Source organism: Sapajus apella, unplaced genomic scaffold (genome assembly GCF_009761245.1).
Source record: "Sapajus apella isolate SASKATOON/1434 unplaced genomic scaffold, GSC_monkey_1.0 scaffold8, whole genome shotgun sequence".
NCBI classification, from domain to species: Eukaryota; Metazoa; Chordata; class Mammalia; order Primates; family Cebidae; genus Sapajus; species Sapajus apella.
This window is the reverse complement of record NW_022436948.1, coordinates 14,019,585-14,047,213: the sequence shown is the minus strand read 5'-3', so window position 1 is coordinate 14,047,213 and position 27,629 is coordinate 14,019,585. Positions and strand designations below refer to the sequence as shown.

The window sequence follows — 27,629 nt, the reverse complement described above, 5'->3', positions numbered from 1 at the left end:
CCCTTAATTCTAAGATGGCAAACTTTTAAAAATATGGTATCCAAATTTTTTGAACAGGGCAAAACATACTGCTAAAGGACAACATATTTAAAGCATTAATTTACCTTGATGAACCCCTCCACATTTGAAACAAAACAAAACCAAAATTCTACCATGCATGTAACATTTACAATTTTATGTTAAAACATTGGAGTTCTTTTAGCAGAGATTCTCTTTAAAATAAAATAAAATAAAATAAAGATGCATATGAAATGCCTTAGTGTCAAAAGTCATTTTTAAGATCTAAATTAGTTTTTAAAGGCCACATATTATTTTGTCCCCTTCTGCCTCTGCCTATTTTTAAAAAATGAATTATAACACGTAGGAACTGTACCTTTATGGATTTCTGGTTCACTTTATAGTTTCCTCGGCTCAGCTTCTGCAGGGCACGATAGGCATCTTGCCTATGAACCATAACAATATAGGCACAACCCCTGGGAGGGATCATCTGCTCCAAAACATTTAAATATTACAAAAGGTAACAGAATTGACAGCAACAAGATATAATACTAAGTAACCAGTTCCAAGAATCCCCCCCCTCCCCATCCCATGCTCTATAATCTAAGGTTAAATTCACTTCTATGATGGCAATTCAAGTTTGGTCTCAATTGAGTCCTCCAAGCTTTGTTATATAAAGGCTTACCTAGAAATGTTTTTGTTTTGTTTAATTTTTTTTGATACAGAGTTTCGCTCTTGATGCCCAGGCTGGAGTGCAGCGGCGCAATCTCGGCTTACCGCAACCTCTGCCTCCTGGGTTCAAGCAATTCTCCTGCCTCAGCCTCCTGAGTAGCTGGGACTACAGGCACACGCCACCATGCCCCGATAATTTTTGTATTTTTAGTAGAGACGGGGTTTCACCGTGTTGACCAGGGATGGTCTCAATCTCTTCACCTCGTGATCCACCCGCCTCAGCCTCCCAAAGTGCTGGGATTACAGGCGTGAGCCACCGCGCCCGGCCTACCTAGAAATGTTTGAAATTAAACTTGGTTATCCAAGAAATGTTAAACACAGGGAATTCTAAATGTGGACTCAGAACACCTAAACTGTAGTCACATCTATAAATCTGGGCAAATTGTAACTTAGGTCTCAAGTCCTTCATTTCATAAAATGACATTAATCACACCTGTCCATCACACTTAAATAAATGAATAAACACTCACGTTAATTGATTCAATTGGACCAAACTCTTCCAAGAGACTGGCAACATCCTGCTGAGTAGTTCTTTTGTCCAGTTGCCCCACCCAGAGTGTAGTGCTGCAAACTTAAAATAAAATTACAGTCATAAAGAGATTCACATTTGATAATGAGCAGCACTGTAGCTAAAAATAAAAAAAAAATTACACAAAATATCCATGAACTATATTACACCACAAGTTTGAATAGAAAATCTGACATATATTTTTAAAATTCTAGAAAACTGCATTAGTACTTCCAAAGAGAGAACTGGGATAGTGAAAGGTATACAAAAAAGTTGGAAAAAAACTGGCTTTTTTGTAGATGGATCTGAAGATTGCATCTACAAAAACTGAAGCCAGGGAAGCATATAGACATCTTTTTTTTTTTTTTTTTTTTTTTTTTTGAGATGGAGTTTCACTCTCATTGCCCAGGCTGGAGTGCAATGATGTGATCTCGACTCACTGCAACCTCCATCTCCTGGGTTTAAGTGATTCTCCTGCCTTAGCCTCCTGGGTAGCTGGGATTACAGGCATGTGCCACCATGCCCGGCCCATTTTGTATTTTTAGTAGAGACGAGGTTTCTCCATGTTGGTCAGGCTAGTCTCGAACTCCTGACCTCAGGTTATCTGCCCTCCTCGGCCTCCCAAAGTGCCGGAATTACAGGCATGAGACTTGACCAAGTCTGGCAATCTTAATCATCTTAATAGTTATTGATTTATATCAAATATATGTCTAGCATACCTTACTAAATGTATACTGAAGACATTTGATGAGACTCAGAAAATAATGCAAGTGAATATATTCTGTAAATGTTTGGTTCACTCCTTACTGCTGATTTACAGATGGTTTAAGCTACAAAAGCAAATCTAAGGGTATACATCGATGCATAAACAACTAACACAAAATAAAGCAATATTTCAAATAAAAAACACAGAGGTAATATTTCTTTTATATTTTTGCTAACAGTTATGAAACACTTTAAACCCAAGACAAGAAAAAATAGTGCAGGAAGTTTGAATATAAAGATTGAGTTACCACTTGCAGTTTCTGGTTTGACTTGAGGGAGTCCTTTTTGTCGACGTTCTCTCTCTTTTTCTCGATCCCGTCTTTCTTGGGATCGAGATCGGGGCGAATGTCGGCGTCTATCCCTGGACCGAGACCGAGAACGTCGATGACGAGACCTTCGAGATCTAGAACCAGATCTAGATCGCCTCCTTTTTGGTGACCTAATGTTTTCAAGAGAAGGGAGAATGGATAGCATATAGACAAAAAGCAGAAAATACAAGCACATACAAATTTAAAAAAATACAACTAGGTAATTTAATGTTTGGATTACATAAGAATGCAATAGCTGGGAATTCATTTTACAGATTTCAGTATGTCCCAAATTGGAAACCATGCACATTATTTAAATAAAATAAACAATGTTGACAGCCTATATAATGAAAGTATCTGTCATCTTCAGTGCCTCTGGTACTATATAAAATTACATTTTTGTAATTTAAGTAGCTATTTTTTTTTGTTTTTTTTTTTTTTTTTTTTTTTTTTTTTTTAAGGGACAGGGTCTCGCTATGCTGCCCAGGTTGGAGAGCAGTGGCTATTCACAGGTGCGATCCCACTACTGATCAGCACAGGAATTTTGACCTGCTCCGTTTCCGACCTGGGCTGGTTCACCCCTCCTCAGGCAACCTGGTGGTCCCCTGCTCCTGGGAGGTCACCATATTGATGCCAAACTTAGTGCGGACACCCAATCAGCATAAGCGCACTACAGCCCAGAACTCCTGGGCTCAAGTGATCCTCCCACCTCAGCCTCCAGAGTAGCTGGGACTATAGGGACGTGTCACCACACCCGGCCATTGCTACTATTGTTATCTACCTTCTTAGTAAAGTATTTTCTGCAGCAATTAAAAACATTCTCTGATTATAGCATTACTGTGATCTTTCCACTTTTGCTGGCTAATTAAGTTGTAACAGAAACTTGAAAATTGAGTTCTAATACGACATACTGTATACCAAAGGTATAGAATTATATTTTCAAAATTCCATTACATTTGAGCAACTCAAATATAGAGGAAAAATGTAAGATGAACGAGGTAGATTTTTTTAAAATCAATACTTCTGCCCCCCCTTCTACACACATATACAAATACAAACATACCAACTGTTATTTTATTAACATTCTGAATATCTGAAAATAACCCAATCTAATTTTAATTTCTATGTCTCCTAAGACATATATGGTTGGAAAAAACATTTTCTATAGATTACCTGGATGCTGACCTAGATCTTGACTTTCTGTTATCAGATATATGTCGCTTAACCTCTTGAATACAAGGTTGTTCTACTTCCATTTCCTTAAAAAACAAAAACGATCATAAAATGAGAAATATAAAAATTCTAAAGGCAAGAGGACAAAATCTAACAAATGCTACATTAAAATTCTCCTGCCCCTAAGCAATTCTCTTTTGGTTGTTTGGGACTAAGTTACTAGTTCAATAACAACTAGCCATCATCACTGGAAGAAAAAAGAAAAACAAAAAAACACTTTTATATTGTTTAAAAGATTAAAAGAAATACTTCTCTACTTCTGGCAAAGTTACTTTGCTTAAATTACATACCATTTTAATAAGCCTTTAACACTCCATCTCAAACCTCACAGAATCCTATGGAAGTTGGTAGTTTTATGTCTACTTTCCAGATGAAACACTTGGAGCACTGAGAGTTTAACATGTATCCAGGTCTTTCTTTATATAGTCAAATATGAAGACAGCAAGCAAATAAGGAGAAATCTGCATATAAGTCAAGGCAACAAAAATGATACAACTGTCTGAGAATAAAGTTTTACCTGCTGATGTGGCTTCTGTGTAAGTGGTTCATTTTGTGCCTGAAAAGAAGCTTGGAAAGGCTGCTGCACTGGTGGAGTTGGAGGAATCACAGGCTGAGCCATGGGAGGAAATGGAGGCGTGGGAAGAAGTCCAAATCCTGGCATTTGTCCATTAGGAGGAAGTGGAACCTTTCATTTTAAAAAAAGTGTATGAGTAATTGCTACCAAAATAATTTGGAAAACCCTTAGTTATTACATAAAACTAAACTATCTTCAATAAACTTTGATCAAGGGAAAGTTATAAAGATATTCAACATTGTTTAACAATTTCCATATGCACAATTTTCATGCAAGGATTGTTACATACCAAGTATATAGTTAAAAATCCTGTAACTCATTGTAAAATTATGAATACACAGGTTCAGTTTTTAAATATTTAAATAAATACTTTCATTTACATAAGAAAGCAATGTGATAAACTGAACTTCAAGTTGGAAGTAGTACTCTATTGCAAATGGTCTCGTTTCAGCTTTAAAGACAAGTATTTTAAGCCTTTTGGGAGGAAAACTGGCTTTCTAGAAGCAATGACTTCTAGGTTTACTTAAAAAAAAAAAAAAACCATGGGGAATTTCAACTAACATACCCAACTTTTAGAGTTTCAAATAAAGGATCATAATAATGAGTAAACTACAATCTAACATATTTCTGCATGTACAATTAAATGCAAATAACGCTACAAATACAATGCTATCAGTATTCTTTCTAAATTATTTATGAACTTTCAGTAATTGTTAAACACCTGAAAATAACAAAAATGCTTCCTACCCCATCCCCATAATTTAGGTGCACAACCAAGTTTAAGAAACATTCAATGAGATAATTTACGGAAACAAATTGAACAAATCTCTACTAACTTCCTGCAACTCTCCAGTGTGCTATATAAGCTCCTTTTATTCCAGATTTCAAACTATATTACTCAATGTTCAGAGCTCAGAGCCCTCTGAAGTATCTAACCACACAAAATACAGAAGAAAGGCCCTTCCAGGGGAAAAGGCTGTATAACTAAATAGGTCGGTTTCTTCAAACAGAATTGTAATTTCTAAATTATTTTAACTAAAAGGCCTACTATTAAAATATGGGCATGGGATTTTACCATCCTTGTTTTAATTACAGAAAAAAGCAACTCAAAACAGTTACATGTTCAACAGCTTTTATCAGAACTATAGTAGGACTTAGCCAATCACACAGCCGCATAGTAGTCTGTGAAGTGCAAACCACATGCTCTAATAAATAGATCTTTTTTTCAACTGCATGAAAAAAGCTTGTACCTGATGGTGCATGGGATCCTGTTGTATTCCCATCATTCGTGGCTGAAACTGATCCATATTTTGATGCTGTGTGTATGCTGGTTGCTGCATGCCATCTCCAGGAAAGCCACTAAAAAGCATTCAAAAGCACAAGCTTCTCAGTCACACTTACACTACAGAAAGTGTTGTTCACAAGCCATTAGTCTACATTTTACTGAACCACATATCTATGTATATATTAAATTTATAAACTCAGTATTTTCCCCAACATTAAAGCCATTTTTTGATTTAAATCTTAGAGGATCCCTGCCTCATTTAAGAGAAAACTAATTCCACAAATTTTACGAAACAACTTCATTGAAAATTGTCACTGCTAAATGTTACTTAGATTATGCCTTTACAACTATTACCAATTTTCTATCTGCTGAGGAATAAAAAAAACTAACAATGGTGCCTGTGGAGGAGGAGAGGCAGCAGTGGGTGCAGCAGCAGCAGGCACGGTGGCGGTAGGAGCAGGGGGCACAGCAGCAGCAGGTGCTGTCGTGGTGACGGCAGTGGTATCCTCTTTCTTTGATTCTTCCACAGCTTCTGGCTCATCATCGTAGTCAAATCTATCAAGCAACTTCTGGAAAAATTATATCAATATTCCATTTTAAAATTTAGACTGACTCACTGCACAAAAAACGTTATAAAAACTAAGGATGTTTACCACTATCTAGAAACCCACATTGCTAAGCATAATCTTATTTTCCCACATGCGCCTAAGGACATTGGTTTGTAGATATGAACAGTTTTTATACAGATGCCAGTTTGGAAAACACACAATGTTATTATTCTGTTTTCCTTCCTCAATTCTAAGAACAGTGCTTTCTTTCTATTTTCTATCAGTATATTTCACAAGCAATTTAGCAGCATACACATTTTTCTAAAATACTCGTTTCCCTAGACTAAGAATGTTTGGAACACTGTGCAAATGGGCATACATTTTCAGTCAGGATAAAATGCACAAAAAGACTGGCTTATCCAATCACCATAAATGCACATAGAAAAGCGTCCATAAACTGCTTGCTCAAGAATATACTAACATTAAAAAAAGAAAAAAAATGGCATAGGACAGGGACACAAAAAAGTCACCAGCAGTTCACTAAGTAGTTCACTCACTCACTTCTTTCTCACAACTTTACAGCTTATCAGAAATTTCCTTTTAAAAACAAACTCAGGAGACTTAATGATATCACCTATCTAGAAAAACAATTTTAAGATTTATTCAGGAAAAAAGGTAATGCATTAAATACCTACTAATGAATATCAGATTATATAGGCTTCATCACAAGAACACTGCAATGTAGATATAATTTTTTCTTTTTTACAGACAAGGAAACAAAGGCTCAGTTGATTAAGAAACATGATCAAGACTGTACCGTAGAATCAGGAGGAGGACACTGATCTTTTGACTTCAAAGCCCTTGGTCTCTGGCTTTCAATAAGCAATCTTTCCTTTCAAGCTGTGCCCATTCTGCTCACGGACTTCAACCTTAAATCCCTAAACTTGTGTCATTCTGTAATAGTTCTGCCTAGAGATTCTGGTTTTGCTTTATTGAACAACAGATTTTTAAATCAGTAATGAAAGTTTCCTCCTTAGACAACGCAGTATATAGGACTAAACTAAGTGTGAAGAGTGTTTGGGGACAGGTCTGACTTTTCTTTCTTTCTTTGTAGTTCTAGGTCAAGTGAGTAGTTCTTACAAATGAGCAAGTTAGTATTTTCTGAACAGGAACCATAGCCCAGGCACCTTGCTGTTTTATACACATTTTTATTTAACCTTCATGGCATCAATAAAATATTTTTACTACCATATTTATTTTACACTACTGAATACTAAACATTAATTCAATAACAGGACAGTCTGTAAGTAATTGGAGCCAAAACTAAAATCTGGTCAAAGTTGCCTACAAATAACAAAACCTATGACCTTCACAGTTTATTACTTATTAATATGTACTTTAAAGTTTGAAGAACATTGCTTTGAAAAAACTATATAAAGCAGTTAAAAAATTAACATAGGGTCTATCCGAAAAGAAATTTTAGTTGCTTTTTATGAAACTGAGGATCTATAAAGTAGCTGAAACAGACAAATTATTTCCAGTGAGCAGACTGAAACAGACCTTTTTAGCCAAAGGAAAAGCACATTAATTACTTTTTCTAAACTTATGGGCAACTTAAAGTTAAATATAGAGGAATTACAATTCACATTAATAAGAGAAAGTTGCTCATTATCATGGCTTTTCCTAAATTTATCTGTTAATTCAAAGCATTCTATACATTGACATAGAAATGTATAGAATTTTCCACTTCATTTGGAAAAGTATGCTGTGATGGTTAATTTTATGTGTCAACCTGCCTAGGTTATGCAGTGCCCAACTGTTTGGTCAAACACTAACCTAGATGTTGCTGTGAAGGTATTTTTTAGATGGGAGTAACATTTAAATCAGTAGACTCTGAGTAAAGCAGATTACCCTTTATAATGAGTGGGCCTCAATCAATCAGTTGAAGGCATTAAGAATAAGAACTGAGGTTTCCTGTAGAAGGAATTATCCTCAACATTGCAACAGAGAAACCCTGGCCTGATTTTCTAGTCTGCTAATCTGCAAATTCAGATTCAGACCTTCAATGTTAATGCCTTCTGAATTTCCAGCCTGCTGACCTGCCCTACAAATTTCAAATTCACTAGCCCCTACAATTGTGTGAGCCAGTTTCTTAACATAAATTTTTCATTCTTTTAATCTAGACAGACAGATGCAGATGTAGATACAATTACTGGTTCTGTTTCTCTGGAGACCCCTGACTAATACACTTCATGATAAATGAAGAAAGTCTGAAAAAGAGTAAGTGGGATGGGTAGAGACAGGATACAAGAAATCAAAGAGTCTGTTACAAGAATTATGATGATGCAGAAATAAATATATTAGTGGGATAGAAGAGTGTCCAAAAATGAGACATAGAAACATACAGGAATTTAGTGTATGAAAAAGCAGCGAGGGAGAACCAGGTATTTTCAAAAATATAAAGATTTCACTGTCTTGAACCATATTCTAAAAATTCCAGAGGGCCTAAACAAACACAAAAAAACCCTTACTAGAATATAGAATTCTTTTTAAATACAAATGAATAGTTTTCCTAATCACAACATAAGACAAAAAAAAAAAAAAAAAAAAAAAACTAATAAAACCAAATATATGAGTTTACGTTCATATGTGCATGTAAATAGGTGTGCAAGAATATACACAGACAAATCTGCTCAAACCTATAGTGTGGAATTCCTTTTTTATTTTATAACTTTCCGTATTTTTTTTCTACAAGCATGTATTTTTTTACTCAAAAAAATGTATCCAACTTTCATTTAATCAGTCATCACTCATAAATCACTAAGATATAATGCAAACTGGTATTTACTACATGGATTTTAAATTTAGACTATGGACAATAAAGTCCTTCTGTTTTTCTAATTAGGATGTTGGACAGAATCAGAAATTTTAGAGATGATGAAACCAAAGGCATCAGTCCTGATTTACAAACTTTTGAGGGTTTTTTTGCAGTGAAAAGTGAAATGATGTTTTATAAAGCCATAAACCAAATAAAACAGACAGGAGTGGAGCTGTTAGGATTAAATTTCAATGAGAAGCTCTGAGCTGTTAGTGGCAGCTTCTAATACATGCCTAAGAAACCACAGGCCCAAAAGAGCAGCTGAAAGACACTGACCCAACTCAAATCCTCTTTTTTGTTGCTTGTCTTTTAGAGACAGGATCTCATTCTGTAGCCCAGGATGCAACGCAGTAACACAATCATGGCTTACTGCAGCTTTGAATTCCTGGGCCCAAGCCATCTTCCCACCTCAGCATACTGAGTAGCTAGGGCTACAAGTGCATGCCACCATGCCCAGCGGGTTACCAAACCCTCTTATTATACATATGGTAACTGAAAGTTAATAATAATAAAACACATAATTACACAAACATTAAAAATATTTAATTTTTATATATTATTAAAACATACACACATATATATTAACAATAGATAAATACAGACGGGGGTCTCACTATGTTGCCCAGGCTGGTTTCAAACTCCTGAGCTTATGAGATCCTCTCTCCTCAGCCTCTCAAAGTGTTGGGACTACACGCATGAGTCACCACACTTGGCCGTCAGGTTTTTTTAACAGCAAAAAACTGAAAGCAATTTGAATGTCTGTCTACTAGTAGCGGAATGGCTAAACTATAATGTGCCCATGAAGTGGAATACTATGTATTACATGCATTCAGTAAAAATGCAGATCTAAATCCACTATTAATCTTAACAACAACAACAAAGACACAAAAGTATTAACACCAAAACAAGTGGATATGTATGACGATCAATTAAAGAAAAGCAGCCAGGCACGGTGGGCCTGTAATCCCAGCACTTTGAGAGGGTGAGGTGGGTGGATCATGAGGTCAGAAGTTCAAGACTAGCGTAGCCAAGATGGTGAAACTCCATCTCTATTAAAATATCAAAATTAGCCCGGCGAGGTGGCAGGCGCCTATAATCCCAGCTGCTTGGGAGGCTGAGTCAGGAGAATCCAGTGGGTAGAGGTTGCAGTGATCTGAGATCGCGCCATTGCACTCCAGCCTGGACAACAGAGTGAGACTATGCCTCAAAAATAAAACCCCGCTTAAAAAAAATATACATATAAAAAAATGAATAAATAAAAGGAAAGCATATATCTGTAGGGAATTAATTCTGAAAACATGTAAGGTAAAATGTTACATAATAATCCTCAAGTGTGGGTTAATGAAGAATTTTCTATTTCCTTTACTCCCTAAATTTTTTTTTTTTTTTGGTTTTGTTTTTTTTTTTACTTTTTTCATTTTACACTAGCAAATTCAGTTTCAAACCCTGAAATTTTTTGCAGTGAGCATGTATCACATTTAAAACCAGGGAAAATAATCGATGTTTTGATGTTGAGGGGAACAATCTCTCAAATTACAAAACAACAAAATGAACAATCCACAGGAGGGATAACTTCCATAATTTAAGTTGAGTGATATAAACAGTGGGCTGGGTTATGTGAGAGAAATGTACCTTGTCAAATGCAGTTTTCTGTTCAGGTGGGGGGAAAGCAGCTTTTTGTTCAGATGGTTGTGTAGGAGTTGTCTTTAACTGAGCTGTGATAGCCTGAACCTGAGCCATCACAGCATTGTCAAGGGCAGGAGACTGCGGTTTTGGAGGCTGTTGAAAAGTCTGAAGGATCTGCTGAAGCTTAAAGAATGGGAAAACCAGTAAATCACACGACGAAGTATAATCATACTATCAAAAGTTAATTTACTAAAAAGAAAAAAAAAGGTGATTCAAAATAGCATAGGCACAGAATTAATTGGGAAAAAAATCCTTTTACTAATGGTTAAATTTGTTGGGAATGAATGAATTCAACACAAGTACAATGTGCATTGCTTAAGGTTAAAAAATGTATGCCGACAATGTCAATGATACAAGATGATGGTTGAAGAGAAGAGAAAATACACTAAATTGTAAACAAGGTAAGCAAAAGTTTTCTAGAAAAATGGAAAAATTGTTCATAACAAATAATTTTGAAATCCACCAGAAATGCTAGAATTGTGAGCACCAACACAAGCCACTTAGCAGCTCTGAAGTCCTCTTCAAAGAGATACAGCTATTTGTAAGTGTGTTGTTTCCTTGTTCATCACTTTCACATTTTCCCTATTATTCCTACATCATTACTTCTCTTATGAAGGCTTTTCTAGTTGAAAAGCAGATGTATTTTTTCCTTTGAATGCGGTTATTAATGAAAAATGGAAAACAAGAGGTCACAACAGTACCTAGGTCCTGTAAACAATTTCACCTTTGACTAGACACTTTACCTGTTGGCCTTGAGTTGTCTGAAACAGCTGAGCCACAGCAGCAAAAGCATCAGAGCTGGGCAACTGTGGTACAGTTGGGACAGAGTTTGGAGTGGCTTGTTGGGGTGGTTCAGAAGAAACTTTTACTGGAGGTGGAGGTGATCCTAAAAAAGAAAAGGGCATTAAGGTCTAAAAAAAAACTGTTAACCTGTAAGTTTTCCTAATTAAGCTTCTTCACTAAAATAAAATTTTATCCAGTTTAACACAGTATAAAATATATAGATTGTGGCACTAGAGTTTATACTGTAAAAACTAACAGAAGAGCAGACTTTTATTATAAATAGGAATTATGGAAAGAAAATCACACCTTCCAAGATGTAAACTCAAGTTTCTTTCTTACAGAAAAATTCCATCAATACAGATAAACTCTGACTCTTTCATGCGCAAAATATGTCATTGTGTAAGCTCACAAATACATTTGACCATACCTTCGTTATTGGTAACATTTTCTGCTACTGGGGCCGCATTACTGGTTCCTGCTGCCATGTCCAAAAGAGGTTGAATGATTTCAATTTTGAACACTCCATTTTTTTGCCAGAGGTTCAGCACACGAACTATTTTACTCTGTTATGCATGAGGAAACACAAATATACAATAAATATTTGCATAAATAGCCTATTATGCTCTTACAAAAAAGAGGAAACACCCCCTAGGCTAATATTTCCATACTATGTGTGTTTCAGAAATGAGGAAAAGAAAAATATCAGAATTAAAACCTGGTTAAACTACTTTAATTGCTGCGCACAGTGCCTCACACCTGTAATCCCAGCACTCTGGGAGGCTGAGGCAGGCGGATGACCTGAGGGAGACCAAGCTGACCAATGTGGAAAAACCCCATCTCTACTAAAAATGCAAAAAATTTGCTGGGAATGGTGGCACATGCCTGTAATCCCAGCTACTCGGGGGGCTGAGGCAGGAGAATTGCTTGAACTTGGAAGGCGGAGATTGTGGTGAGCCAAGATCTTACCACTGCACTCCAGCCTGGGCAACAAGAGCAAGAATCCATCTCAAAAAACAAAAACAAAAACAATGTACTCTAATTAGTCTTTCTACAGTGGTATAATCTAGAGTAAGGCACAGAGATGGACTACAAACCCAGAAAAGAAATTTATTATTTGACATTTTCATTTTACTTTACTTAAGTTACAAAGAATCTCTATCACTGACAAACAAAAAACAAACAAACAAAAAAAACTATCTTAAAGAAGTAAATGAAGTAAAGTAAAGGAGAATTTTTTCAGAATAATTGTAAACGCTAAAACATTTAAGAAATTGGCCTTTAATCAAAATTTAACTTATGTGGCCAAGTAAATATGAAGGAGATCCAGAGAAGATGTGTTACTCATGGGTATAACTTTCATCTTTACTCAAGGAATCATCTTGGTTTTCGGTGTATTTTACCCACAAGTGTACTCTTCCAAGAATATAAAAACAGCCATCTATGACACTCAAATTTATATGCTGTTTATGGTAAATGTCTCTGTTCTTCATTATTCTGAGTATGTTTACTAGTATAATTTCCCCTATTTATAGCCAGTTACTGTATCTATAATGTTTTTCTACTTTTATATAGTATGTTGTAAAGCCAACTGTATATGTAAGGAATTAAATACTGTAGTCTGATTGCTAATGAATACCACTTAAGCTGCAGTATCTCTGTATGTTGGGAAAGAACATCAATTATTGGCCCTTTCTTTCTGGAATAATCAACATTAAGATGATTGCTGCCTTTTTCTACTGCAGAATTTCTTCATCACTCAACTACATAAGTGCATCTTTCCAATGATAAAGCAAGATGATGCTCCTTTCATATTATTTTTAAAAGATTTTACTTTACTGTGGTAAGAACACTTAACATGAGATCTACCCACTTAGCAAATCTTTAAGTGTACAATACAGAATTGTTAACCATAGGTACAATGTTGTTCAGTAGATCTCTATAATCTATTCATCTTGCTTAATTGAAATGTCATACCTACTGATTAGCAGCTCCTACTGTTACTCTTACCCCTAGACCCTAACAACTGATATCACATTCTTTGATTCTATAAATTTTGCTCCTTTAATATTTCAACAGTATGACTGTATTTCTGAAGAATTTTGTAAGAAAATAGATAAATATGAAATGGCCGCTGAAGAAAAAACTGGGTTTTGCTTCAAGCTCACAGACATGGCTACACAAAAGTCTCATTCAGGAATACAGTAGGCTCCAAATATCTAATATACATTTAAAATATTAATTTTTAAAATAAAGAATACAAGTTTTAGTTTAAAAATTAACTATACCTTATCTTCAGATGGACAAAGATATAAATATTGGAATGTGGCAGTTATGTTTTTAGAGAATCTTGGCCCAAAAACATCTTTATCAGTTCCAAACTGATGACGGGACTGTCGCACGATTGAGTCAATTACATATAATCCTGGAACCTTGTATTCTGGTTTACACTGCAAGGATAAAGATGTAAAATCAGTAGAGAAAAAGCAAAGTTACAATTTGACACCCATTAATTTCACCTTTATGAAACTTTATATATCCATCCAATGATTGCTTTTGGTTAAAAACTACTTGAATGTTTCAGCTCTCTAAACGGCTAACTTGTCAAATTTCCCATGTCTATACAGAACTACCATTCTCTTGATACTACTGAGCCCCAAGCCAGATTTTACTCTTCTTTGATTTCTCTGCCTCCCCACACCCAATGTCCCAGAATCAACATTACTTTACCAATCCTTAAGCCAGTCCCATACAAATTCACTTATTATGATAGTCTCTACAATTCACCCTGCTCAAAAAGATAATTTTAACCTTTCAAAATTAACAATTTTTTAACATATCAATTTTAATTCTATTAAAGTATAGTACCAGATAAAATTAAAAAGAAGTTGTGTTTGGCTAATCAAACTGACAACAGAATAACAGACACCTACATATATCTCTGGTGGTAATATATGCAGGTGTCTGTTTTTGTAGTACAAACAAGTATAACCCTTTATCAAAGACAATTTAGCAATAAAAGCAAGGTCTTATTTAATCCACCAATTCTACATCTAGGAGTTTATGCCAAAAAAAGAAAATTATGTCTAACAACTCAGAAAATGGCTAAGTGTATCAGGGTAACAACCATACAGAGGAGTATTTTGCAAATGTTTATCATAAACTCAGTGGGAAAAGCAGGCTAACAACCAGTATTAATTTTTACTTTAAAAAATAGATCCAAATGTATTAATAAATATGGCAGTAATTTGGAGGCAATGCCTGTAATTTTTTCCATTTTATTTGTCTTTGATGTACTACTACGCAAAGCTTCTACTAACCATTTTTTTTTTTTTTTGGAGACAGAGTCTTGCTCTGTTACTCAGGCTGTAGTGCAATGGCACAATCTCCATTCACTGCAACCTCTGCCTCCTGGGTCCAAGCGATTCTCCTGCCTCAGCCTCCCAAGTAGCTGGGTTTACAGGCATGTACCACCATGCCCAGCTAATTTTATGTATTTTCAGTAGAGACAGGATTTCACCATGTTGGCTGGGCTGGTCTTGAACTCCTGACCTTGTAATCTGCCCACCTCAGCCTCCCAAAGTGCTGGGATTACAGGCGTGAGCCACCATGCCTGACCTCTACTAACCATTTTTTTGGCCTATTGGAGCTTTAACTACTATACCTAAGCCAGTATACAAAGGCCATGGATTAGAGACATTTTTATAAACACTGAATAGTATGTATTACACATCACAGCTCCAGGCCAGAAGTTAAGACAAAGATGTCCAAGTCTCTGTTTTCAATATTCTACTAAGATAGATGTGTGCTAATCACACAGTTAAAAATAACAGACAACTATAACTTACACAATTTTATTCTGATGGGAAAAGTTGGGAAAATTTTACAAAGTAATTTCATTTGAAATACTCAAAGGTGGGTTAAACGTTTAAACATCAACAGTAGACAGGGCAAAGGGTAGAGCAAGCACTTCAGGCTTAGGGAAGGGTCCTGCCCAACATATAAGAATATGCTATGAGCTGAGTGTTAAGTTCACAGTAAGTACAGTACCAATCAATGGTACTGCTAAACATTTGTTTTTAAACTTCTAGTGATTAAAAAGAACCTCTAGTGACTACTTTTTTATGAAGTGGCTTTAGAAACAAGCATCCAAATTAAAATTTACAAAGTAAATTACAAATGATACTGTAACTAAAATGAGGTAATAATGAAAGATAGTTACCTTTTTGATGAACTTTTCTACTATTTGAACTACATGCTTATAAAGCTGAAAAGAATGAAAAGAAAATTACTGTTCAGTTTACATATTTCTACATTTCCTCTAATTAGAAAATACTTAAAACTTTGAAATCTGTATAATTTAAGTATTATCAATACTGAATGAACCATGAGAAATAATTCATAATCAAAAGTTTAAAAAAATCTTAAACACATCAGAGAAAAATAAACTAAAAACAGAAAACTACAGAAATTCCCCCAAACAGATCTTTTTCTTAAATTTTAAATCAATAAACCTTAATAAAGCAGAATATTTGGCAACCTGACGGGACAAAACCAATCGAATTAGAGCTAAACAATGTCACTTTTTCTAAAATAAGTCACTTTTTAAAGTGTGATTTTTGGGTTAGACATTTAATTTCACAGAGCTTAAATTTTTTTCTCTTTAAATAAAAATAAAACTAAAGAGTTGGTTTATAATGAATAAATAAAAATTTTAAAAACTGTTTTGAGGCTGGGCATTGGTGGCGCATGCCTGTAATCCCAGCTACTTGGGTGGCTGAAGCATGAGAATCACTTGAACCCAGGAGGCAGAGGTTGCAGTGAGCTGAACTGCGTCACTGCATTCCAGCCTGGGTGACACAGTGAAACTCTGTCTCCCCACACTCCAAAAAACCCAAATTGCTTTGAAACAATACATTACAATGCAAATATACGCTTATCATGTACCTTCAGCAAAGGCTGGTTAGGGCTCCTTGATTTAGGCCTAAACTAATTCACAAGTTGACGTCCCATGTTTAAAATAAAGTAGTATTTTCAAAATTGCAAAAACATTTCTCAAATTGATATTTATGTTATCATTACCTTAATAGCTTTAATAGCAGCTTTAGTGATGAGAATCATCTTGGCTCTAGAGATGGGAGGTTTCATATCCATAAGTGAAAAGAGCTTAAAAGACAAAAAAAGAAAAACTTAAACTTTTGAAATGAAAAATTTAACTATTTGGCTAGTAAACAACCACCTTTCCTACATATCTGCATCACCACTTGGAAAATACAATCAGGACGTCTTAGCAGCTTGGGCAGTGGGAGAAGCTGCAGTGGCCAGGGAGCCCAGCTTTGCGAAGGCTCTTGGTGTGCAGGCACCCAGCACACACCCTCCCCACTGCCATGATACCCATATACCCATGATATACTGTTAGCTCTGCCAAAGAAGTGGCGAAGGGGTGGTGAAGGAAGAGCCCAGTAGACAAACGGCATGGCTGTCAGCTAAACCTACTTCTGCAAAAGTGGAAATGAAGCTGAAAAATGGCAGCAGAGAAGGATAAATTCTCAGACAAAAAAGTACAAACAAAAGGGAAAGGGAGGGGGAGCAAAGAGAAAACAGGCTCAAGTGGCTAACCAAGAAAGTAAAGATTTACCTACAGAAAACGGAGAAGCTAAAACCAAGCAGAGTCCAGCCTCTGATGACGTGAGAGAAAAAGAAGCCAAGTCCACTCAATATATACCATGTCTTATCAGTGGTCCCTGTCTTCCTTCTCGTACAATCCAGAGTAGTATTTTTATCAAATATTTTGTAAATGCAAGTTGGTCTAGAAACATTTTTTAAGGAGGGAATCCCATTTCTTCCCACTTTTTAATTTTTTTTTAAGACGTAAAATCATTTACTGGTTGTTTCCTTTGTTTATTTTTTGGTACAACCAGAAGAGTGTGGAATATTGTATTGCTCTGCCTTCCTGGGGTGTCAGCTTAACATTCCTTAGATGGGAAGGTTACTTTTTATATCCTATAACGTCTCTACTAAATATACAAAAATTAGCTGGGCATGGTGGCGCACACCTGTAATCCCAGCTACTCAAGAGCCCGAGGCATGAGAATTGCTTGAACCCAGGAGGTGCAAGTTGTAGTGAGCCAAGGTTGTACCACTGTACTCCAGCCTGGGCAACAGAGCAAGACTTTGTTTCCAAAAAAAACACAAACAAATAGGGGAAAACCAAATTTAACAAATCTCACAACAGTAAATCCCAGCCATCAGGTGGTTCAATGAGACTTAACCACATAATTTTACTCTTTCCCCCAAACGGTTAAATCTAACCAAAACATAAGGAGAGTCCATAGAGGATTATAAAGATAAAATCCTGACATTAAGAAACAAATCTAGCTTCTTAAATTCTTGTTTTTGTTTGGTTTAATCATAAGCATATACTTCCGAGACTTCCAAAAGATATTATATGAAGTAAATTTCAGATTCCCAACATTATGAAACTCATTTCATAATGAGTTTCAATGGTATCACATTTCCATTCTTTTCATTTATGCCAATATTCAAAATATGGACCCCTAGGGTATGAACCTTTACTAGACCACTAGCTAACAGGCTAGCCTAAAACACGAGTGTTTTCTCAGAGTAAATAGCCCCACCTAGAAGTGTATCCTAAGAATTCAATTTTCACAACTTTTCAAAACTATAGACATCAGTAACAATTTTAGAAAAGGAATGAAATATAACCCATAAAAAAACCAGATAACGAAGTAAGCAGAAAATAACAGAATTTTTCCATAAGATACAGAAAATGGGAAAAACACTAAGATATTAACACAGGAATTCATTTTAATAAAGGGATTCTCTAAATAAAGTTGTGATTATTCATTGCATTAGTTCATTTACCAAGGTAGTAAAAAAATTCTCTGAGAATAAATGCTCACTAACTGAAAGGCAATTAGAAATAGTAGGTCGGGTGCTCACGCCTGTAATCCTAGCACTTTGGGAGGCCGAGGTGGACGGATCACCTGAGGTCAGGAGTTTAAGACCAGCCTGGCCAACATGGCAAAACCCCATCTCTACTAAAAATACAAAAATTAGCCAGATGTGGTGGCACACGTCTGTAGTCCTGGCTACTTGGGAGACTGAGGCAGAAGAATCATTTGAACCCAGAAGGCAGAGGTTGCAGCGAGCCAAGATTGTGCCACTGCATTCTAGCCCGGGCGACAGAGCGAGACTCTGTCAAAAAAAAAAAAAAAAAAGGAAAGAAATAGTAAATCCTTAAAATTATATAAACCAGTAAAAAAAATTTATCATATTTCAACTTAAACACAAATTCTAAAAAATATCAACACTGCATAATATGTGGCATACATTTATAAAAGGTATACTCTATGTTACAAAATCTATCAAGACAGTTGCTTATTATTGTTCTATTTTCTTTTCTATACCTTACTACAGAGAAAGAAGATGCAAAACACACACACACACACACACACACACACACACACACACACACACCCCTTTAAGAATGAGCAACCTCCCCCAACACACACATTTAATTCTTGGGTTGTCTCCAGGACTCTTAAATAATTTATGCAAAAACCTTGAACAAACTAGAAACCTGCCCTTGTTCTCAACCTCCTGAGTCAAGGCCACTTCTTCATGTGATTCACGCCAAATACTTGAGACACTGCTACATTTTAAGATAGATTAAATCTATCCAAATAATTAATCTATATTTTTAAATATAGATCAATCTATAGTATTATAATTTAATCTATATTTTGGATAGATTAAATCTTTAATCATAAAGTAGAAGCAATAAGGGGCTTTCCATGTAGAAAGTCAACAGACTCAGGATGGTCAGGAGGCCAAGATGGTCAGGAATCTAAATGTATATCCAAGGAAGTCTGGAATGTTTATGCAGGTACAAGACACTTATGTTAACGTAGCCACAAGACTGTTTAACAGGAGATGAACAAATGTGACTCCCTGTTTACTGCTACAAAGCAAAGCTTTGTGTGAAATCTTAAATTTACGGGGAGGCAGGGTGGGTAAGAAAGCCTGTGCCTGTCTATTCTTTTCCTGATCCCTTCCCCTCATTCCTGAACTATAAGAGACTTAGCCCCATTGGGCACTGGTATCCCCATCACTGGGGTTGTGAGGGGCAAGGAGTATATTTGATGATTGATTTTGCTGTACCAAGTACTTCCTTTCTCATTTTCTAATGATTTTGTAACATACATGCTGACTCTTTCCCCAGGAAAATACAAAGAATAAATAAAGACTTACTGGTATTGACACGACAAAAAAAAAAAAAAAAAAAAAAAAAAAAAAGGGCAACAGTAAGAACTACTTGTCTGGTCATTAAAAGCTTAGAGTAAATTTTAATAAAGCCTAAGCCAGAGATAATATTCATCTAATGCCCCAAAAAGCACTTCTTTCTCCATAGTCTGTATTTAAAAAATTAAAGTATAGACTATACCACATAACAGTATAACCATCATTCAGGCAAAAGACCAGGAGAACTGTCAGGTACCATAATCTGAGACAGCTGAAAAGTATTATTACATTCCATAAAGACAAGATTATTTGGGAAGAGAAGAGGTAACCAACATTTGAGCGCTTATCAGGCAGCAATGAGCTGGGTGATGTGGTGTGCTATAGTTTTTACTTAATCATGTTAACTAAGGCAAATCTGTGACATCTGGTTTGAGATGATACTCAAAAAGGCTTACATCTGTTTTAGATGATGCCTAGGCCATGATCTGAACTAAAATTTGTTGATTCACATTCCCTAACAACATACCCATACCCGATACAATGCTGCATACAGACTAAATTTGTACAGAGACCATTAACTATGATAGAAAATATAAGGAAAAAAAAATACAGGCAGGCACCTGTACCTGCTTATTGTATACTGTTTGGATTCAGGGATAACAATGAAACATACTGAATTTAATTTGGGATGCCTACCAAATATCCAGGCAGAGAAAGAAATACGGATCTTGAATGTGTAAGAGAGATCCAGGCTAGAAAATGAAAGGTTATAGAACCATGAGGATGGGTTAGAAAGAGCTTAAAGAAAGAAAGGAGTCAAGAACATTTACACTAGGCCAGGTGTAGTGGTTCACGCCTGTAATCCCAGTATTGTGGGACGCCGAGGAGGGCAGATTACCTGAGGTCAGGAACCTGACCAACATGGTGAATCCCTGTCTCTACTAAAAATACAAAAATAAACCAGGAATGGTGGCACACACCTCTAGTCCCAGTAACTCAGGTGGCTGACACAGGAGAATCTCTTCAACTCAGGAGGCGCAGGCTGCAATGAGCTGAGAACACACCACTGTATTCCAGCCAGGCAACAGAGTGAGACTTCGTCTCCCCCCAACCACCACCACCACCACATATATACCAAACATTTCAATGTAGCAGAGAAAAAACCTGCAAAAATGAACACCGGGACAAAGTAGAATCGCAGAAATTAAAGACATCTGGCATAGCCAAATGCTACAAGAGGTTAATCAGGATGCAAAACAAATCTTGTTCATTTAGTTTGGCAATTAGGTGAATTTAGTAACATCAGTTTTTGAAAGTGATTCCAAATTCCAACTGGTTAAGGAATGAGTGGCAGGCAAGGAAGCAAAAATGCATTTTTGGCTCATTTGTCATTAATTCAACAAATACCTGACAGTTTAGTAAGTGGCAAGCTGAGTGTTTCGTATGTAAAAAGAAGACAGGATCATGTTTCAAAGCTTTCACCCTTACTTAAATCCTATCTGTTAGCATCATAAAGTTTCCATCTCTCCCCTCCACTCCCTCCCTCCCTCTCTCCCTCCCTTCCCTTTCTCTCTCTCTCCAGAGTTCATTCAAGTGATCCTCCTATCTCAGCCTCCCCAGCAGCTAGAACTACAGGCATGTGCCAACCCCACCCACAGACATTTCTTTTCAGATGACTTTTATTCTCCTTTACCAACATTTTAAAGAAAATTTCAAGCTGTGAATTTGCATTTGATATAATTTACAAAGAAAAACACTACAGGCAAATACAGATGTTTCAAAATTGGAGGTTTGCAAAATCACCTTTTAACACTCAATGAATGCTGTTAATATTTTATTGACTTCTTTAATGCACAAATTCATCAAAGGGTCTCCACCTTTTGCAAGACAAAAAAGTTCCCTGATACCTGTGCCTTCACTGGACAGATACAGAAATCCCGAAATTACGTTGATGTACTTTGACAAAAAGGCTATAAATTGATATACTTTCCTGGTAAGCATGTACATTGACACTGCCCATTTGGACAGAAATAGTAACAGCCTTGAAGGTGAGGCAGATGTTGTAATTCCAATTCATAGATGATAGCACTGAGGTTCAAGAATCTGCTCAATTAAGTTAATTAAGTGGTAGAATTCAATCTGTAATCTACCATTTTCCCAAAACTCTAATTCTTTTTAATTAGTACCTAACAGTAACAAAATTATTTCAAATATATTAGCTCAGAAGAATAGTGTACTGATAATAAAAATAAGGACTATACAGCCATGTTAAGTTGGAAAAAAAAAATGCAATGGAGACCCAAACTAGAAAGTAATATACTAATACATAATTGTCATGAGGGGTTGGACCCAAGAATTTTAATAAAAGAATACGCAGCACAGAGGTATAAAGTGATGTGCGCACCCAAGCAACAAATTAGAGGTGATATAAATTACTAAAATAGTGTCAATTTTTTGGTGTGTAAATGGCCCTAGAATACTGAATGTGTTAACTTAGGGGGAAACTTATTTAGATGAGTAAAATAGTGATCAAATTTCAATTTCTCAACACTAAAGATCAATACACTGTTTTTATGTTTTAGAACTCAATTTTATCTTAGGGCATGAGGGACAGCTTTAAATAGCCAGCATGTTATACATTCAGAAATTCTTATTTCTGAATACTAACTCATCCAATATTTCTAGGTAAGACATGAGCCCTCTGCTGTTGCCAGTTGTGAGTTTGATTCTCCCATTCTTTTTTTTTTTTTTCTCCAGACGGAGTCTCACTCTGTTGTTCAAACTGGAGTGCAGTGGCATAATTTTGGCTCACGGCAACCTCTGCCCTCTGGGTTCAAGCAATTCTTGTGCCTCGGCCTCCTGTGTAGCTGGGATTACAGATGTGCACCACCACGCCCAGCTAATTTTTGCATTTTTGGTAGAGATGGGGTTTCGCCATGTTGCCCAGGCTGGTCTTTAACTCCTGGCCTTGTGATCTGCCTGGCTCAGCCTTCCGAAGTGCTGGGATTACAGGCATGAGCCACCATGTCCGGCCTGATTCTCCCATTTTTAAAACAAATGCTGATTGCCTTCTTTATAAAACTGTTAATAGCATGAAATGAGATGAAAGCATCTAAGATAACCGTGCTTAATAAATGTCTTGGTTTCTAACTCCTCCTACCCCTCTCACATATACCAACCCCCGACTTTTATTTCCCTTAATTAAAAAATCAATTATACAGCTCATTATTATGTTTTATTTTCCATTTATGCATAGTATGTTTTTCTCATTCTAAAACAAAATGAACTTGTTAGTTGTAAATGATTTATTGCTGAGTCCCTGCTTGTGTCTAAAGCAAAGTTGCAATTTGTTAATCTTAAAATAAGAGTTCATTGTCATGGTCACCAATATTGGTTGAGGAATCTCTCAAGAGAAGTGTATAATCTTGTGATGATCTAAGATTTTGATGATAGTTATTGATTTTCTGCAATAAGTTGTTTTTTTTTTTCCTTTCCTTTTTCCCCGCAATTACATTAAGTGTACTGGCTCGACAATCAACTGCCCGAGAAATCTTGGCTCTACCACTTGCTACCTATGAGAATTTATTTCTCCATCTATAAAATGGGGATAATAGTAATTCCTACTTATTTAGTGAAGTCTAAGAATTAAATGCAAACAATACATATAAAAGCACTTAGAGCAGCACCTAGCACAAAGTAAATACAAAATAGATATTAACGAGTATTACCACTACACAATTTTTTTGAGAAAGAGAGAGAATCCTGGAGTTAATCCAGAGTAGTGTTTTTCAAACTGTGGGTCGAGATCCACGAATAAATTACATAATTCCTACTGTGTGTATTGTGGTCAAAAAGTACAAAAGACAATAATCCAGGGAAAATTTGTTTTGCGCCTTTTTATTTTCCTCATTTCTAAAACTGCCAGTCACTTTTCAATAATGTATAGATTCCTTCAAACCATTAATAAATTTCTCATGGACAAACTGCAGGGGTGGTGGGGGGCAGGGAGCAGCACTGACATGTCGGAAAAAAACTTCATATTTTTCAATCAAGGTTAGGTACACATAAGTAGTATACACAGAGTAGACAAGAGATTCAAAGATAATTCAGTTACTTATAACCAACATCCAATTTCAGTCAACAAATCTCAAGAAAAAAAGCTATTAGCTTTATATAACAAGTCTGAAAGCCATACAATTTAATATAATTCCAACAAAATCTACTAGTGAGAAAAAACAGAAATTGTGGTATTCTGTAGAGGGAAAGATTTGGTTTTGAATCTGTGTCTGGTCATGCATTTGATTTTAGGCATATTAATTTCTCTAAGCCATAGTGTCCTCATTTGTAAAATGGATATACCGATACCTGCTTGATAGGTATCAGTTTCAGGGAGAACTAAATGAGTTTCTGTATATGGAATGACTTGTACTGTGTTACCTGGCAGAGGACATGTATTCAGTAAACATCATTAGGTGCAGAGCTCCCCCAACATTATAGCCTGTATTTGCAATTAATGTCATCTGTGAACGAATAAAGTGTCAAAGCAGCCAGAGAAAACCACGAAATCCTCCTGCTTACAGTAACAACAGCCATTCCAAATACAAGACTTCTTTAGAAGGGATAAGCATAGTAGAAAAGCATGCTACTTGTCAGCAGCAGATATGAGTTAGGTTCTTTGCTCTGTCTCTAGCTGAGTGACTATGAAAATATCTAAACATGACCACTGCCCTGCTGCATGACATATAGAAACCTGGGACACAAAATACTCTAAAAATTATGAAGAACGATTCATCCTGTTCTCTTATACCAGTAAAGAGTTTCAGGTGAAGATGAAGAATATTTGGCCTATGATACCTGGAAGAATTCGCAATGTTTAGGGATTAGTCAAAGCAAGTTTAGTTAACCTTTCTAAAACTTTTTAAAGGATTTTTAAAATCTGAAAAACAGGGATTAATAGACTCACCTTACCATGCTGTTAGGATTAAATAGGATAATGTATATAAATCTCTTAGCCCAGTAACACATAAGTGCTCAGTAAATGGAGCAAAACAATGTGAAGATAATTAGCATGCTTCCCTCTCTATTCTTTAACTATTAGCCAGATGATAAGGCTTCTGGATGATCCTAGTTAATTCCTTTTAAGTATGGTATCCTCAAATGGACAGGGTCTGGATGTAGTCCTGCATTAATGGAATTTAAGAGTGAAGTGGCTTTTTTATTAGTTTCCTATTCCTGTAGTAAGAAATCACCACAAATTTACTGCTTTAAAGCAACATAAATTATTTTACAGTTTTGAGGTCAGAATCTCACTAGCATCAGCAAGGAGACAGTCTTGTAGAGGCTCTAGGGAAGAATCTATTTCTTGCCTTTTCTAGCTTCTACAGGGTGCTTACATTCTTTTGGCTCATGGCCTCTTCTTCTATCTTCAAAGCCAGCAGAACAGCATCTTCTCTTTCTCTCTACTCTACCTCTTCTGTTGTCTAGTATAAGGACTCTTGTGATTACATTGGGCCCACCCAGATAATCCAGGATAATTAATCCATCTAAACATCCTTAACCTTATTGACATCCCCCGTCTCTTTTGCCTTGTAAGGTGACATATTTACAAGTTTTAGAAATCAGATTATGAGCATCTTTGAAGAAGGGGGCATTTATTACTTAAAAAAAAAAATAGGGCTTAATTTATTAACTCCAATTTGTATTCAACTGAAATCCTCAGGCTGCTTTCACCAGGATTCTCATCAAAACTAGATATTCACATTGACTTTGTGTTGGTTTCTGACAGACCTTTCAACCTATTTAGGTAGTCCAGAAGTCATTTTCTGCTGTTTGATGTAGTCAGCTATTCCAATCGGCTTGTAAATTTCATGAACTCGTTTTGTATGCTTTCCTCCAAGTCAATGTTTTCTAAAAATTAAAACAGGACCTATTTGTAAGACGATCTTAACTGATACTTCTTCGGTATTTATAACTAGTCAGCTAAAATCCACTTAGCAATACTGTCACCCTGCCCATATTTTTCCAATTTATTCATAATACAAATATACCCAATACCTTTCTGAAATATTTGGTGTGTAGTTTTCACTAGACATAACATACATCACAAATGAAAAATGTTTAGTCTGTTATAAATTGTTAGTGAATCTGTTCTGGCTCTTAGTGACTAGCAATTTCTAAAAATTAATAAAAACTGGCAGACACAAAAGCAAACTGACACAGTCTATAATTTCTAAAGTATACTTTTTCCTACTTTTTGAAATAAAGTTGTCAAGGCAATGATAAGAATTAGAAGACTATATACTAATCTAAGTCATTCTTTAAAACTTAAATCTCTCAAGCAATATTTATTTCTGAATCTTCCACAATAGGATATGTATCCCTTTCTTTTTGAAACCTAAACTTTTCTTTTTTTTCCCTTTCTTTCTTCCCCCACCCCAAAACCTAAACTTTTAAAAATGAATGTCCTTAATTTACTTTGTAATGGATTACACTGATTATTTTCAATATCCCTTCCTTTGCTAGTATGACTTCCAAGATGACAAAGCATTTTTCCTTAAGCTCCTATTACTATGTAAACTTGAATTTAAAGAAAAAATAAAAATGCTTCCTAAAAGAAATACATATATACTCACAATGACAGGCTAGTATTCAAATCTCCTTCCTGTTAGATACAAACATCAAAGCATTCAATTCTACAGTCTTTCTTCCTCTTTCATTCTCAACTCAATATATCAAAGACACTCTTAAACCAGAGTTAAATCCAACACAATTCTATGTTTATTACCAACATATAAACTCTGTACAATAAAGTACACGCTAAATTTCTTAAAAGATAATCAGAAAGAAAGTTTTAAAATCATCTTTCCTGTAAAGATGCTTTATCTACCTAACTTAAATCTGAAGTCAACTCCATAAAGCACTACTGCTGGAACAATTAGGTAAGGGATCGTGTACAGTCCCTTTCCTACCTGGTATTTCCTCTTATGCCTTTGATATGTAATTCACTAAATGTGTGTCTAGGTTAATACTTTCTTCATATCAGGTAATAATGATAAGGTGAGGAAAGAAAACCAATCACATGTTAATTAAGTACCACTATATCACTCTACCTGAAAGCAGAATACTGTGTATGAGTTAATTAACAATATATACACACAGTTAGAGATACAATTAAACCGAAAAATGTACAGAAGCAACTCATTTAACAGAGAAAATCCCAGTATTTTGGCCAGATGGGGTGGCTCACGCTTGTAATCCAAGCACTTTGGGAGGCCAAGGAGGGCAGATCATCTGAGGTCAGGAGTTTGAGACCAGCCTAGCCAACATAGTAACTACTAAAAATGCAAAAATTAGCCAGACATGGCAGCATGTGACTCTAATTCCAGCTACTCAGGAAGCTGAGGCAGGATAATCGCTTGAACCCAGGGGTTGGAGGTTGCAGTGAGCCAAGATCATGCCACTTCACTCCAGGCTGGGCTACAGAGCTGAGACGAAAGAAAAGAAAGACAGAAAGACAGAAAGAAAGAGAAAGAGAAAGAGAAAGAAAAGAAAAGAAAGAAGAAAATCCCAATATCTAATTAACAAACACAGGAAAAAGTGTTCAATCATACCAATTAACAATCAGAGTACAAATTAACACAAGGAGAAAAATTCTTCAATTATCTAACAGCATAAAGCAAAAAGAGTACTGGGCTGGTGAGACCTAATGGATGAGTTTTAATTCCAAAGAGAAATTTAAAACTATAAAACAAGAACTAAAAAATGTCCGTATCTTTTAAACCGGTAATTCTACTTCTAGAAATTTATCTAAGGCAATAATTAGATGTTCTCAAATTTTCCACAATGACTATTGAGAAAATAATACATAAATTCATGCTATTAAAAAGATATGGTAACTATATAAAAATTTCCAAACATAAGTGGAGGAGAAAAAAAGACTGAAAGGAAATACTCTAAAATGTTAATGGTGTTTGATGGGATTATTTTATTTTCTAATTTAAATTTATCTAACTTGCATTCATTTTTAAATGAAAAAAATAAAATTCATGGATTTAAAAATGAACTTTAATT

General features: G+C 35.7%; 1 protein-coding gene across 2 annotated transcripts in view; it reads right to left on the bottom strand.

Moving 5' to 3' along the window:
- The window catches only part of SCAF4 (SR-related CTD associated factor 4), a 61,660-nt gene that overhangs the window by 21,079 nt on the left and 12,952 nt on the right, over window positions 1-27,629 (bottom strand). For both annotated transcript variants that reach the window (XM_032277045.1, XM_032277046.1), the window contains exons 2-14: window positions 16,377-16,460; window positions 15,517-15,561; window positions 13,583-13,744; window positions 11,725-11,860; window positions 11,258-11,400; window positions 10,461-10,637; window positions 5,793-5,971; window positions 5,368-5,476; window positions 4,061-4,228; window positions 3,484-3,569; window positions 2,251-2,441; window positions 1,200-1,300; window positions 374-487 (exon numbers count right to left, since the gene is read on the bottom strand). In XM_032277045.1, coding sequence (XP_032132936.1) covers window positions 374-487; window positions 1,200-1,300; window positions 2,251-2,441; window positions 3,484-3,569; window positions 4,061-4,228; window positions 5,368-5,476; window positions 5,793-5,971; window positions 10,461-10,637; window positions 11,258-11,400; window positions 11,725-11,860; window positions 13,583-13,744; window positions 15,517-15,561; window positions 16,377-16,460 — 1,695 coding nt within the window. The remainder of the gene's footprint in view (window positions 1-373; window positions 488-1,199; window positions 1,301-2,250; window positions 2,442-3,483; window positions 3,570-4,060; window positions 4,229-5,367; window positions 5,477-5,792; window positions 5,972-10,460; window positions 10,638-11,257; window positions 11,401-11,724; window positions 11,861-13,582; window positions 13,745-15,516; window positions 15,562-16,376; window positions 16,461-27,629) is intronic.